General features: G+C 48.5%; 1 protein-coding gene across 1 annotated transcript in view; it reads left to right on the top strand.

Moving 5' to 3' along the window:
• Window positions 1-15,112, top strand: part of tspan18b (tetraspanin 18b) — a gene marked incomplete at its 3' end in the record, with an annotated part of 21,711 nt that extends 6,599 nt beyond the window's left edge. Inside the window, exons 2-8 of the mRNA XM_080544988.1 lie at window positions 5,464-5,559; window positions 8,851-9,045; window positions 9,779-9,853; window positions 10,437-10,535; window positions 12,403-12,579; window positions 14,255-14,338; window positions 15,065-15,112. Of these exons, the coding sequence (XP_080401114.1) occupies window positions 5,464-5,559; window positions 8,851-9,045; window positions 9,779-9,853; window positions 10,437-10,535; window positions 12,403-12,579; window positions 14,255-14,338; window positions 15,065-15,112 (774 nt within the window). The remainder of the gene's footprint in view (window positions 1-5,463; window positions 5,560-8,850; window positions 9,046-9,778; window positions 9,854-10,436; window positions 10,536-12,402; window positions 12,580-14,254; window positions 14,339-15,064) is intronic.
• Between the last annotated feature and the right edge of the window lie 216 nt (window positions 15,113-15,328).

The raw sequence follows: 15,328 nt of genomic DNA, 5'->3' as shown, positions 1-15,328 counted from the left end.
GGGGGGTTATAGAGGACACTTCATTAATCGTGCTGAAAGTGTCAACTTCAAGGAGAAACCACCCAAGGAGGTTCTATTTAAAGACAGCACACACACACACACACACACACACACACACACACACACACACACACACACACTGTCCCAGCGTGTAGCTACGTCTTCCCTTTTTCCCCTCTCATAATTACTGTCCGCTGACATGATCACTGGCCTGTCAGCTAAATCGCGTGGAGCCAAATTGTGTGGAGCCAGCCAAGTGTTCAACCCCTGTCAGAGCTTAGGGGGGGAAATGGAGGGTTCGTTTTGGGGCAGTCTCCCAGGATTCCTCCTCACTCACTCACACCACCCCAGCACAGCGCAGGGAGGAATGTAGGTCATCATTAAAACCCTCTCTGGTTACCGCCTCTTCATAACCATGACTGATTCGGGATCAGATCCCAACTGGTTCAGTCTCATGCCTCTACCGTTCAGTGCTGAAACATCCAAACTGGCCGTGTACCAGTCACCGCACACAGTAAACATGCCATTCAGATGGGTAAGATGGGTCTTTTTCACCCCGTGGCATGCTATGATGTCAGTAATGGGGGGGAAGCTCTAGCGGAGTGAGCTGGCGTTTAATGGTTTGTGCCTCAGGCCGCAGACTGTGTCAATTAGACACACTGTTCGAAAACAGACGACTGGTTATTCTGTCTTCCATCCCGCCATTGATGTTTAATGCATTTGTATCTACAAGGCTTTAGTATGCGCTTATTGTACGTCTGTGCACATATTTATTCCCTCCGGCGGAGAGACTTGCTGCACACAAACGCAGCGCGAGAGGGGGGTCTGGTTCGGGGGCAAAGGCGTCAAACTTGGCCTTCGTTACGCCGATCGAAAGAGGGCTTTACTTTGCCATTGGCTTTTTCCTTCACATCAATCGTCTCCCACCCCGCCCCGCCCTCCCCCCTCCTCCCCTCCCCCCCTCCCCAGTGCTTACACACCACACATCTCTGACTCTGACCTATGCCTCGCAGACATGCGATTCGCTGAAATCAAATAGACAGTTTTTTTCGTGTTTTTACTCCAGAAATGTACTCCCACTAAGGCCAGGTTTGAGTCATTGTTATTCCAGGCTTATTATGCCCTGTGTGTAATAGCCTGGGGGCGAGGTCAGTGCGTAGTACACAGTACCATATTTATGAGAGGCTTCATGTGTGTGTTGGTGTTGTGTCTGTGAATGGAATAATGGGCTACGATCACCTCTCTGTCACCCCTCTACTGGCCTGCCCTCCCCCTCCCTGCACAAGCCACCCGTAGAGATTTTAGGCTGCTAGGTTCCCTGCGAACATACTGCAGTGCAGCACAAGAACATACAATACATGAGAGAGAGAGAGAGAGAGAGAGAGAGAGAGAGAGAGAGAGAGAGAGAGAGAGAGAGAGAGAGAGAGAGAGACACTTGTGATCGATGGCGATCTGTGATCCTGTGGGAGTCATGGGAAAGCCCGGTTTGTTTACGCTGCACTTCTCCTGGGTCCTGTGGCAGTTTGATTTATACCTTGCCGCTGCTGCTGGTACTGGTGTACATACGCACCACTACATGCATATAGCGTTCTCCATTTTTAAACACACCTGGAGCAAGTGATGCATTTCAACACGTCGAGAAAATCGGCTGTGGAGTTCACTGTGGTTTGACCCCGAGAGAGAGAGAGAGAGAGAGAGAGAGAGAGAGAGAGAGAGAGAGAGAGAGAGAGAGAGAGAGGGAGTGGGAGTGGGCGGGGAGGGGGCTCGGAGAGATGTGCAGAGCTTCAGAGTTTTCCAGCAACGCACCCCCTCCCTCCTCCCCTCTCCTCCTCCTCCTCTTCCTCCTCTCCTCCACTCCCTTCATCTCTGTAGTAAATGGTGTTTCCCTTCATTGTTCGTAGCGGGGGCCTGGGAGGGAACAGAAGGAGCAGGGGTGGGGGGGGGGGGTGAGAGTGAGGACCCCTCTCTGACACTTTCTCTGCGAGCGGTTAATGTATGTAAATCTCAATTAAAACCTCCTGTGCCCTCGTTAGGCCTTTCAGGGGGTGCGGAGTGGGGGGGTGGGGGGGTGTTGGGTGGAGGGTGGGGTGGGGGGGGTAATTAAAAACTCTCATCGGCTACGAGAACGCTAGCTAGCTCTCTGCGGGGCCGCCAGGAGGAATGATCAATACCTAAGCGTATCATTATGATTGAGGGGAGGTATTTAACCACAGCTCTAAATCAATTTCCCCCGGTCTGCGGAGGGGAAGGAAAGGAACATAATCATTTGAGCTCCCAACTAGTAATGGGAGGGAAACGTGCACCCGCACCCTCCTGCTCAGTCACGCACACCGGGGGGGGGGGGCGAGCCCGTCCTCCCATTTCTACCTCCGCCAGCCTCCCCCGGGGCACAGACAAGGCAGACAAAGTCTTCTTTTGCTACCCAGAAGTGTGATTCCCTCTGACTGTGAGCCAGAGGAGAGAGGAGAGAGGAGAGGAGAGAGGAGAGGAGAGATCAGGTCCCAGACCGCAGCCCAGGGACGGGGCTCCATCACTCCCCCCGCTGGGCCCGGCCACCTCTCACCTGTTGGGATGAGAAGCATTAAAGCCTGGGTCGATAGATAACCCCGCTCTTAACCACCGCTGCTGCTCAGAGTCAGAGAGAGAGAGACAGAAACAGAGAGAGAGAGAGAGAGAGGGAGAGACACAGAGAGAGAGACACACAGAGAGACAGACAGAGAAAGAGAGAGAGAGGGAGAGACACCGAGAGAGAGACAGACAGAGAAAGAAAGAGAGAGGGAGAGAGAGAGGGAGAGACACAGAGAGAGAGACACACAGAGAGACAGACAGAGAAAGAAAGAGACAGACAGACAGAGAGAGAGACAGACAGAGAGAGAGAGAGACAGACAGACAGACAGACAGAGAGAGAGAGACAGAGAGAGACAGAGAGACAAACAGACAGAGAGAGAGACACACTGAAACAGAATAATAAACAAAACAACAACACACAACACAGGTCCAACAGAAAAGACCCCACCACCCGTAACACACAGAGAGAGAGAGAGTGTCAGTCAGAGCCCGTCTGGGCACATCAGGCCTGGAGGTAAGACTTCCAGACGATTAGGAGATTAGGTCTGTCTGTCTGTCTGTCTGAAGGAAGGAGGGAGGGAGGGAGGGGAGGGGAAGACATTTTTACTTTTTACAGTTTGGCAGAGGGAGGTGGAGTCGTCTGGTTGCCCTAGTCTATTTCCAGCTCCTCTGCTGCAGGGTAGACGAGGCTTTCTTTCTTTCTTTCTTTCTTTTCTTTCTTCTTCTGCGTCTTCCTCAGCCTCTGTTCTGTTCAGACGACCAGTTCTTCCTCAGCCTCTGTTCTGTTCAGACGACCAGTTCTTCCTCAGCCTCTGTTCTGTTCAGACGACCAGTTCTGCGTCTTCCTCAGCCTCTGTTCTGTTCTGACGACCAGTTCTTCCTCAGCCTCTGTTCTGTTCAGACGACCAGTTCTTCCTCAGCCTCTGTTCTGTTCAGACCACCAGTTCTTCCTCAGCCTCTGTTCTGTTCAGACGACCAGTTCTGCGTCTTCCTCAGCCTCTGTTCTGTTCTTTTTTTTTGTAAGATTTTATTTTCATTTTCCATTTTCTTTTTACACAAAACATTATACACACATTACTTGACAAACATCACAATACATCACAACTTGACAAACATCACAACACATCTCAAATTGACATACATCACAACGCATCACAGCTTGACATACCTCACAACACATCACAACTTGACATACATCACTACACATCACAACTTGACATACATCACACACATCACAGCTTGACATACATCACAACACATCACGACTTGACATACATCACAACACATCACAACTTGACATACATCACAACACATCACAACTTGACATACATCACCACACCTCACAGCTTGATATACCTCATAACACATCACAACTTGACAAACATCACAACACATCACACCTTGACAAACATCACAACACATCCTAACATCCCAAAGCCCCAGACCAGTTCGGCGATGAAAAAAAAAAACATCGACGGATCCAACTCCAAAAAGTAGCAGCAGCAGTTAGTTTATGCCAAATCATTCATTTACTCCTTTTCCAACAGTCCCTCCATCCATAATATAGAACAGCTGGCCCATAGATTTGCTCTCGTTGTATATTTTAGGGGGGGGGAATACACCGGGTGTTTTCCCCAAGGTAAAGCTTCAGCTATACATAACGACTGGTTTATTGGGGGAGCTGGGTGGCATTGTTTTTTTTGGGGGGGGCGTGCCGGGGGGGTGGGGGTTTATTGGGGGGTGGTTAATGGGGGTGCGGGTGGGTCTTGTGGTGCAGGACACCCATGTTGCTGTCCTAATGAAAAAGAGGCTCCCTTCATTAGGTTGGAGTGCTTCCCAGAGGGGCCCTCATCAGAGAGAGTGTGTTTGGTGTCAGGTAGAGGGATGGCTCCCTCCCTCCCTCCCCGGAACGGGGGGGCCTCTGGCCCTCATTACGTTAAAAGGGAGAGGCTCCTGGGACTAATGGGGCTCTCGTGCCGCACTGTCAGTGTGGTGCACATGAAGTCCTCGTCCTTAAAACGCTCTGAAATATACACTCAACTGAACACTGTGTTAGGAACACTATACTGGGCCTCAAAGGTGTACAGGTGTTCCTAATGAAGTGTTCGGACGGTGAGGGGTATATTTCAGAGCATTTTAAGGTTTTAAGGACAATGCTCTGAAATATACGGTCCACGTTTAGACGCTGAACGCCCCCCTGGGCCCTGTTTGTCTGGAGGAGGGAGGGAGAGAGGGAGGGAGGGGGGTGAGTGGGTGCTGGCTGGGATGCAATCCACGTGTCACTTATGAAGGAGAAAGTCAACGCTGTTCTAAGTTGTCCAGACGGAAGGCTGGTGGAGGCAGGAAATCAGAGGAGGACATGGGCGTGTTTCATACCATACCTCATCCCGATTCCATGCATTTACAATGAGCCCCGTCCTCCGATCTCTACCTCCGCCAGCCTCTCCTGAAGCTGTCACAGCCTGGGGGAGGCTCGACGATGAACGCCTCACCTTGGGGTGACATTGTGGAAGGTGTGGGTATATGATCCAAACCTGTGGGGGGTGTTCAGGGGTGGGCTCAGAGAGTGTTCGCCCTCGCCGGAGGGTTTTATAGGAGCGTCTTCTGTGGAGGATGAGGTTCTGGTGACATGACAAGCCTGTGTGTGCAGGAGTGTGTAAATCTGACAGGCCAGAACTCATTAAAAAAGTGTGAGTCTGCTTCCTATTGTATTATTTACTTGACAGAGACACAGACCGTTTGTGCATGCAAGGCAAACGCAAGTGAAGAGGGCACGCCGTGTGTACTGTATGTGAATGCCAAATTCATCGCGGACACTGAACTAGTATGTACGTGTGTGTGCATGTATGAATGCAGAGTTCCCACCTTAACGAGCCTGTGTGTGTGTTTCCTCAGGGGCTGGGAGAAGCTTCAGCGAGGGGGACAGCCATGGAGGGCGACTGTCTCAGCTGCATCAAGTACCTCATGTTCGTCTTCAACTTCCTCATCTTTGTAAGTATCTGCCTGTTGTTGTTATTATTAGTAATATTTCGGTATTTTGGATATGTTTTTAGGGCATTTCTGCTTTATCGGGATAGAGACAGTAGCGATTGACAGGAAGGATGGGTGAGAGAGAGGAGGGAGGACATGCAGGATAGGGTCGATGACCGGAATCGAACCAGGGACCCTGCGATTACGTGGCATGCGCTTTAGTGAGCTACGCCAATCAGGCACCCCCCCCCACCCCCCTCTGCTGTTATCAAAGTACCTGTTAGGATACTTTGAGGGTGCGCAAATTATGATCACATCACCCCCATCCTCAAATCACTTCACTGGCTCCCCGTCTCCCTCAGAATTGAATTCAAGGTCTCCCTCCTCACCCACCAGTGCATCCATGGAACTGCCCCCCCCCCTACCTCAAGGAACTCCTCCATACCCCTCAGACCTCCTCGCGCACCCTCCGTTCTACTGCCACCAACCTCCTCAAGACCCCCAGGACCAAGCTCCGCACCATGGGGGATCGGGCTTTCTGTTCGGCTGCTCCCAGGCTGTGGAATGCTCTCCCTGACCACCTAAGAGCACCACAGTCTGTGGATGCTTTTAAACTAGGCCTTAAAACCTACCTTTTTAATAGAGCCTTTTATTAGCCTCTTTTAATTGAAAATGTTTTTCGTTTTATTATTTGATCTTTCTTCTTGTTTTTAATCTGTAGCACTTTGAGATTTCTTTATGTAAAGTGCATTACAAATATAATGTATTATTATGATTATTATGATGCTGATTATTATTATTATAGCACACGTGCGTTGAACACACATGTTTAATAGGTATGGATGTTGCAGTAGCACACAGTACTGGCGTTTCATTAGACAGCCTTCTGAGAGCTCTGAACTCTTATCAAATACGTCTCTGATTAGATTCCATCGTCGACACACATTTTCCAGTTGAAGTTGGGTTGGTGTCTGGCACCTGTGTTTATCTGTGCTGATCGCAAAATCAAAGGTAATCCCATCAGTGACAGAGCCGTTAAATGGGGGGAGCGGGGGCTTGGGGGCTGGGCTGGGCTGGGCTGGGGCTGGCGGTGGGGGGGAGGGGGAGTAGGGAGTGTGGTTCTTCGTCTGTCATGCACCGTCAACCAGAACCAAGCCTTTTTAGAGACTACTGACAGAAACACTGCTATCCAAGGCTAGAGCCATAAATGTGGTCAGTGGGGCAAAGAATGACCTCGGTCATTAACTGCTCAATAACAAGCAGTGTTTGTCATTAGGGCTCCATTGTACAGTCTCACACCATTTCACTCAGAGAGAGACCGCACGGTTCTTAATTCGCCCGCGTGTTTGAATGAATGAATTAATGAATGAATCTTTATTTCGAACATGATTTAATTTTTAGATAAAAAATAAAAACTAATAACGAAAAATACTGGAATCACTGTTCGAAAGGGAGTAGGATGAAGCCTAAGCTTATCATGTCCTCCCCCTATCCGTCACTTCCAAGTGAGAGCAGTAATACTTAAATTATATAATCCATTACTTAATACATAAATTACATTATACAACAGTTAGTTCCGACCAAGTAATTTGATTGGACAAGAGGCATTCCATGAGTTACGATATACAGTATAACAGCACTGGGACTTTTAACTATATGTATCACTCCGCCGCACAGATGTTCTACTAAATGACCGTTAATTAGACTACATGTTTGTGTTCAGGTTACTAGGCAACAGTCCATTTGAAGTTCAGTTGCAGAACTATTTTTTGTTTATTTTTATGATTAAATAAACAAACAAATCATAATCTGTTGTCGCTTATTACTGTTAACTAATATATCGCGCTGTAGAACTGTTGTATAAAAGCAATATCACACTCGAGGTCGTGCTGTTATACTGAATATCAGCACGGCTGTGATTCGGTCGTAAGTACGAGGCCGCAGGCCTGCTGATATTCAGTATAACACACTCCCTCTCGTGTGATATTGCTTAAGTATCCACAGTACTAATAATATTACATTCTTAATATTGAAACAACACAAAATAAATAAATAAACATAACTTTCCGTTCTTAACACTGAAACAACACAAAATAAATAAATAACAAACATCAGTATCCGCAATGTCATACAAAAGAAAAAGACAAAGAAAACCACAGCTGAGAATCCAGAAGATCATCAATAGTCACCTTCCACCCTTGCTCATTTCATTCCACAAATGACAAGGAGCCCGTCCTCCGATGTCTACCTCCACCAGCCTCCCCTGGTCCAAAATGGCCGTCTCCAGACTCAACCCTGGACTTAATGAAGCCAGGCGGGTCTATTAACCACAGACCGCAGGAAGGGGATTTATTTTGTGTGGAGTGTCTGCTCCTCAAGCTCATATCTCTACCCCCCCTCTCCCTCCACACTCCTCTTCTTAATCACAAGAGAATCACCCACTGGGTCTGCTGATGGGGCTTTAGTGAGAAAGGAAGGATGGAGAGGAGGATGAAGGAGGGAGGGAGGGAGGGAGGGAGGGAGGGAGGGGGGGAGGGAGGGAGGGAGGGGGGGAGGGAGGGGGGGATTCACTTTGACAGGTAGAGGAAAGGGGGTTAGCTAGAGACCCCCCCCCCCCCCCCCCCCAACCTATCTGAAGCGACCTCCTGCTGGGACGTTAAGACTCTCCCAGGCCATTACCTCTCCCTCACTCCTCCTCTCATCTCCTAACTTCTCTCTCTCTCTCTCTCTCTCTGTCTCTCTCTCTCTCTCTCCACCGATTCTCTGTTTGCTGACAATGCTTACATTTCTAGCACAGGGTACGCCGCCGGTGAAATGTAATGATATTTGAACAGAGTGTTTCACACAAAACAATGAACCCGATAATTGTTAGGTTAACAGTCGGAGGAACAAAGAGGTCTGTTGTCTGGTGCAGTGTGTACGGGCGCTGAGCTCTGAGTCACCATCCCCTGGCTAGCTCTGTCTCCTAACCACTTCTCTCTCTCTTCTTACCTATTCTCCCCTCTTTCTCTCTCTCTCGCTCTCTCTATCTCTCCCCCCCCCCTTATGTCTACATTTCTAACCCCCCTCTCTCTCTTCTCACCTATTCTTCTCTCTTTCTCTCTCTCTCTCTCTCTATCTCTCCTCCCCCCTCTGTCTAAACTTCTACCCCCCCTCTCTCTTCTTACCTATTCTTCCCTCCTTCTCTCTCTCTCTCTCTATCTCTCCCCCTGCTCTCCACCCCCTCTGTCTAAATGTCTACCCCCCCCCTCTCTCTCTTCCTTCCCTCTTTTCTCTCTCCCTTTTCTCCCCCTCCTCCTCTCTCTCTCTCAGCTGGGGGGCTCATTCCTGCTGGGGGTGGGGGTGTGGGTCCTGGTGGACCCTACGGGCTTCAGGGAGATCGTGGCGGCCAACCCGCTGCTGTTCACCGGCGTCTACATCATCCTGGCCATGGGGGGCATGCTGTTCCTCCTGGGCTTCCTAGGCTGCTGTGGAGCCATCCGCGAGAACAAGTGTCTGCTGCTCTTTGTGAGTGACACACAGTGTGTGTGTGTGTGTGTGTGTGTGTGTGTGTGTGTGCGTGTGCGTGTGCGTGTGTATGTGTGTGCGTGTGCAATGCGCTCTTGTGTGCGCTACTGTCTGTTCCAGTTTGGGTTTTTATTTGTTTGTTTATTCTCCTGTACAGTATGTGAGTCTGTATATCATTGGTCAGCACGTTTTAGATAGTCGGCCTGAAATGGAAAATAAACCAGAAAACATAAAGTATTTGTCAAGCCTTCTGCCTTCTGTGCGCCAGGCCTCCTGCATAGTTAATGCTGAGTGAAGTGGGCACAGCTTGATTCTGATTTTTTGTGACTCGCATTCACTTTTGCTGACAATCCCTCTCCATTACTCTCTCTCTCTCTGTCTCTCTGTCTCGGTCTCTCTCTCTCTCTCTCTCTCTCTCTCTCTCTCTGTCTCTCTCTGTCTGTCTCTCGCCCTCTCTGTCTCTGTCTCTGTCTCTCTCTCTCTCTCTCTCTCTCTCTCTCTCTCTCTCTCTCTCTCTCTCTCTCGCGCTCTTTCTGCCTCTCTCTCTCTCTGTCTCTCTCTCTCTCTCTCTCTCTCTCTCTCTCTCTCTCGCCCTCTCTCTCTCTGTCTCTCTCTCTCTTGCCCTCTCTCTCTCTCTCTGTCTCTCACACTCTCTCTATCTGTCTGTCTCTCTCTCTTTCTCCCTCTTGCTGTCTCTCTCTCCCTCTCCCTCTTTCTCTCTCTCCCTCTGCAGTTTTTCATGCTCATCCTCATCATCTTCCTGGCAGAGCTGGCTGCTGCTATCCTGGCCTTCATATTCCGGGAGCATGTAAGTCTGCTGTATTCAACATGCCTTTGTATCAATGTCCATGTTTTGTTGATCGATTGATACATTTGTATTTATTTAAGTGCAGAGGAGGCTGCTGGAGGTAGAAATCGGAGGACATGCTCATTGCAATGCATGGGAGGGAATGGGAAATGGTTCCTCCTATTCCTCATTCCATTCCATTGCATTACAATGAGCCCGTCCTCCGATTTCTACCTCCGCCAGCCTCCCCTGTTGGAGTGTCGTTGCACCTGATGACGTTACCCAATCCACGTGGGCTTATCCGACACGGATCTAAAACATAAATGAATAAATTAACGAGTAAACGTATCACACGTTTCTCATTACGGTCTTAACAAAACAAAACAAAAGAAAATTAATTCCGCTACAGCTCAAATCTAATCAATTATTTACAACACACACACACACACACACGTAATGACATTAACCACTACTCTTACGGATGTTTCTATCACATTACCGTAGGAACAAACACTCCCGAGTCACCGCATGTACAAACAAACACTCATAGTCGACCCATGGTCACCCTCACCTCTTCTTCTCATTGGCTGCTGTGTTCCCGTAGCTGACCAGAGAGTACTTCACCAAGGAGCTGAAGAGACACTACCAGGGCTACAACAACACTGATGTCTACACCTCCACGTGGAACGCCATCATGACTACTGTAAGCCTACTGAGAAACAATGATGATGATGATGATGACATTTACATTTACATTTTGGGCATTTAGCAGACGCCTTATTCCAAAGCGACTTACAATCAATATATTTGACTAAGAAAAGTGAATCATCAATCCACCAGTCGTAGCAGGAAGAGTAATCTAGCTCAGCCCCGGGGCCATTGGCAGTCTCAGTGATATCAGTGATCTATATATTTTTTAATATATAGACACTGGAGAACAGAGAAAGTTCAAGGGGGGGGGATGTCATAGGGGACACAGTAAAGGGGAAAAGTGCGTGTCTCAGGAGACGCAGGGCTGGGGGGGTAGTAGGTGTCTCAGGAGGAGCAGTTAAGGTGTAACCTGAAGAGATGGGTCTTCAGTCTCCGACCGAAGATGGGGAGTGACTCTGCAGTTCTGACAGCCGTGGGAAGCGGCTGACTGACTGATGATGATGATGAGGGGCTCATCTGAGTGTCTTACACCTTTCATGGTGCCCTATGATTCATAAGGGCTTATTAGACACTGTCAACATACACTGTACATTTAGTGATACATAGATATAAATAGATACAATTATACTTTGTTTTTTATCTCCTATCCCTACCACCACCACACAATTCTATGTCAAATTAAATGAAGATAGAGCGGGTCTCCACCTGGTACCCCCTCTGCTGTTATCAAAGTACCTCTGCTGCCTCGAAGGTTAGTCGCAAAGGAGCACACGCTCGCTTTAGGTATGGATGTTGCAGTAGCACACAGTACTGGCATTTCATTAGACAGCCTTCTGAGAGCTCTGAACTCTTATCAAATACGTCTCTGATTAGATTTCACCGTTGACACACAGTTTCCAGTTGAAGTTGGCTTGGTGTCTGGCACCTGTGTTTATCTGTGCTGATCGCAAAATCAAAGGTAATCCCATCAGTGACAGAGCCGTTAGATGGGGGGAGTGGGGGCTGGGGTGGGGGTGGGGGGGGGAGAGGGGTAGATTTGATGTACATTTACTGATACATAGATATAAATAGATACAATTATACTGCTTTGTTTTTTATCTCCTATCCCTGCCACCACCACACAATTATATGTCAAATTAAATGAAGATTCTCGCGGTTCTCCACCTGGTAGAGGTAGAAAGGGAGGACGGGCTCATTGTAATGCATGGAACGGAATGAGGAACAGTATCGACACATTGTGACGTTAGAATTATATGGTTCTATCTACATTTTTGGTCAAAATTGAGTTTTTTTACATAATCTGATCCATTAGGTGTTTATTAATGCCTGTGTGGTGTTATTTTTTAAATGTTGACATTTTTTAGTTAGTAATGAATAAAAATACAAAGGTTCCATCTCACAAAACATAATGGAATGTAAAAACGTTGACGCTCAATATCTCTGAACTACCCTAAACGGAGATAGAACCTTATCATTCTAAACGGAGATAGAACCTTATCATTCTAAACGGAGATAGAACCTTATCATTCTAAACGGAGATAGAACCTTATCATTCTAAACGGAGACAGAACCTTATAATTCTAAACGGAGACAGAACCTTATCATTCTAAACGGAGATAGAACCTTATCATTCTAAACGGAGATAGAACCTTATCATTCTAAACGGAGATAGAACCTTATCATTCTAAGTTCACGACATTCCTTATTCCATTCCATCCGTTACAACAAGCCCATCCTCCCATTTCACATTTCTGCCTCGACTACTATCTCCAGATACAACCGCCTAACTTCTAGGTTAATATGAACGCTGGACCGATGCACTGCCCACAGAGTAGACTCCAGGCCAGTACACCCACACCCACACACCCACACCCCCCACACACCCACCCAGAGCTCTCTCTCTCTCCTCCCCCCCTCAGTTTGACTGCTGTGGGGTGAACAGCCCGGAGGACTTTGAGGAGAGCCTGTTCAGGCTGATCAACCCTAACGACGTGGTGCCGTCCGCCTGCTGCCGGAGGGGCAGCCACCCCGGAGACGCCGCCTACATCAGCCAGGAGGAGTGCCTCATGGGCAGCATGCTCTTCCGCAACAACAAGGTGAGCAGAGCACCACCAGACTGTACCACAACTACCACACACACACACCACCAGACTGTACTACAACTACCACACACACCACCACCAGACTGTACCACAACTACCACACACACACCACCACCAGACTGTACCACATACACCACCACCAGACTGTACCACGTACACCCCCAAGCCCTCTGACCTCAGCTCTCCCTCCCTCCCTCTCTCCCTCTCCTCTTGCCCTGTGTGGGTGTGTTGGTAGCAGATGAGACTCTTCCCAGACTCTGTCTCTCTCTCTCTCTCTCTCTCTCTCTCTCTCTGCCTCTCTCTCTCTCTCTCTCTCTCTCTCTCTCTCTCTCTCTCTCCCTCTCTCTCTCCCTCTCTCTCCCTCTCTCCCCCTGCCCTGTGTGGGTGTTTTGGTGGGAGATGAGACTATCGACTGGCCCAGCTCTCTGCCAAAAGCATAATTAAAGCACAAGACCCTGGTTGGAGTGAGGACGCTCCAAGGGGACTGGCTGGCTCCTCCAAGGCTGATTAGTGCTTTTCTGTGTTCTGGGTGTGGAGGGAATGTGGAGGGAATGTGCGTCTGACTGTGTGTGCTGTGGTGTAATGTAGGAGAAAGACAGGGATGGTTTGGTATGTGTAATATTCATGTAGAGATGGAAGACAGTATGGCTGGTGTAGGCAAAGAATTAAGCTATTTATGTTCAAGTGTGTGTGCGCTCGTGTGTGTGTGTGTCTGTGCGTGTGTGTGTGTGCGCATATGTTTTGTGTACATTTGCATGCACATTTTAGTCTGTGTGTGCATGCGCATGCGTGCGTGTGTGTGTATGCGTGCGTGTGTGTGTGCGTACATATGTTTTGTGTACATTTGCATGCACATTTTAGTCTGTGTGTGTGCGTGTGTGCGTGCGTGCGTGTGTGTGCATGTGTGCGTGTGTGCGTGCGTGTGCGTGTGTGCACACGCCGTGTGTGTGTGTACATATGTTTTGTGTACATTTGCATGCACATTTTAGTCTGTGTGTGCATGTGGGTGCGTGTGCGTGTGTGTGTGTTTGCGCGCCGTGTGTGTGCGTACATGTCTTTTGTGTACATTTGCATGCACATTTTAGTCTGTGTGTGTGTGTGTGTGTGCACGCCGTGTGTGTGCGTACATATGTTTTGTGCACATTTGCATGCACATTTTAGTCTGTGTGTGCATGCGTGTGTGTGTGTGTGTGTGTGCACGCCGTGTGTGTGCGTACATATGTTTTGTGTACATTTGCATGCACATTTTAGTCTGTGTGTGCATGCGTGTGTGTGCATGCGTGTGTGTGTGCGTGCGTGTGTGTGCGTGAGCGGGCGATAATGACTGCCTACAGAGTGAAATGTAATTACAGTGAAAGCTGATAGAGGACCGGCGCTCCGGTCTCCTCCACCTGTTGTTGCTCAAGTCTCTGGAACAATGTGAGGGAGATATCCGGAAGGCGTCCGTCCGCCTCTCCCCTCCGCACAAAGAGCCCTCATTAAAAAGCAATGAGCCCGGGGGCCCTGTCTCCCAGCCATTAAACCAGCCCCATTGTTCAAAGGCTCACTCAATTACGGCTCTGATGCTATTTTTATTGTCGGCGCCTTTTCAAGTGCGTTCATATTATTGACTCATGAACTGTGTGTGGATCTCACATCTCTGTCTCTCTGTGTGTCCGTCTGTCTGCAGGGCTGTTACTCGGCCGTGGTGGACTACTTTGAGCTGTACATCTATGTGGCTGGAGCTCTGGCCATCGTGGTGTTGACCATCGAGGTACAGTATGCGTTTTAGTGTCTTTTGTTTGGCAGTGTGTCAGTGACCTTTATCCATCCAGCTGTTTCCGAATCAGAGGGTGTGACCAGTGATGCAGTCAGAGGTTTAAAATCTGCAACTTAATGCAGCTCGCTTTGTATCCCCCCACATACACAACAGCAGTGGTAAAATACATTGCAGTAAGTCATCTCATTTTGCGTTGTACAATTGCCCCATCTGGTGGTGAGAGCTGGTACTGCAACCAGGACACTGTACACTGTATGTATGCAATCCAACCGCAAGTCCTTCTTATGACTTCATGATGTAATAAAAAGCACATCTTCCACAGGGGAGGCTAGTGGAAGCAGGCTCATTGTAATGCATTGAACGGCATGTGTGTTTGATAACCTTCCTCGTTCCATTCCATGCATTACTGATTCCTCCCTCCAGCACTCTCCTCTGCTCTTCAACATGCCCTTTAAAGATGTGATGATGGTATAGTTCTGGCCCTGTCGAGAGTAGAATTGTTCCTACCGTGTACGTGTGGATAAAGCAACCCCTCCTCTTTTTTCTCTGTTCTGTTCTCAACCCTCCTCTGAGATGGACTGGTGATCATGAGTGATTCAAATCCCACCTGGGAACACCGCCACTAGTGTGCCCTTAACCTTAGCGTCCCCCTAAGTTAGGATAGAAGCGTCTGCTGATGATTAAAATGTAAATGTGATGTAAATGTCTCTCTCTCCGCAGCTCTTCGCCATGGTGTTCGCTATGTGTCTGTTCAGGGGGATCCAGTAGGACGGCTGCGGGCTACCAGACGACGACTTTTTGAAAAGGGAAATCAGGAGAAGAAGAAAAAAAATGAACACTTGTACATTTGTTGTTCTCTTTTATATCTGCATTTCCAATTGGTTAGGGGGGGGAAACTAAAAAAACAACCCTCTCAAACAACTCGTACTTCACAGCTGGACCTTTGAGGTACTGGGTGACAGCAACAAAAACTAAAAAACGTAA

Source organism: Nansenia antarctica (genome assembly GCF_963989245.1).
Source record: "Nansenia antarctica genome assembly, chromosome: 14".
Taxonomy (NCBI): domain Eukaryota; kingdom Metazoa; phylum Chordata; class Actinopteri; order Argentiniformes; family Microstomatidae; genus Nansenia; species Nansenia antarctica.
This window is presented reverse-complemented; position numbering and strand designations above follow the sequence as displayed.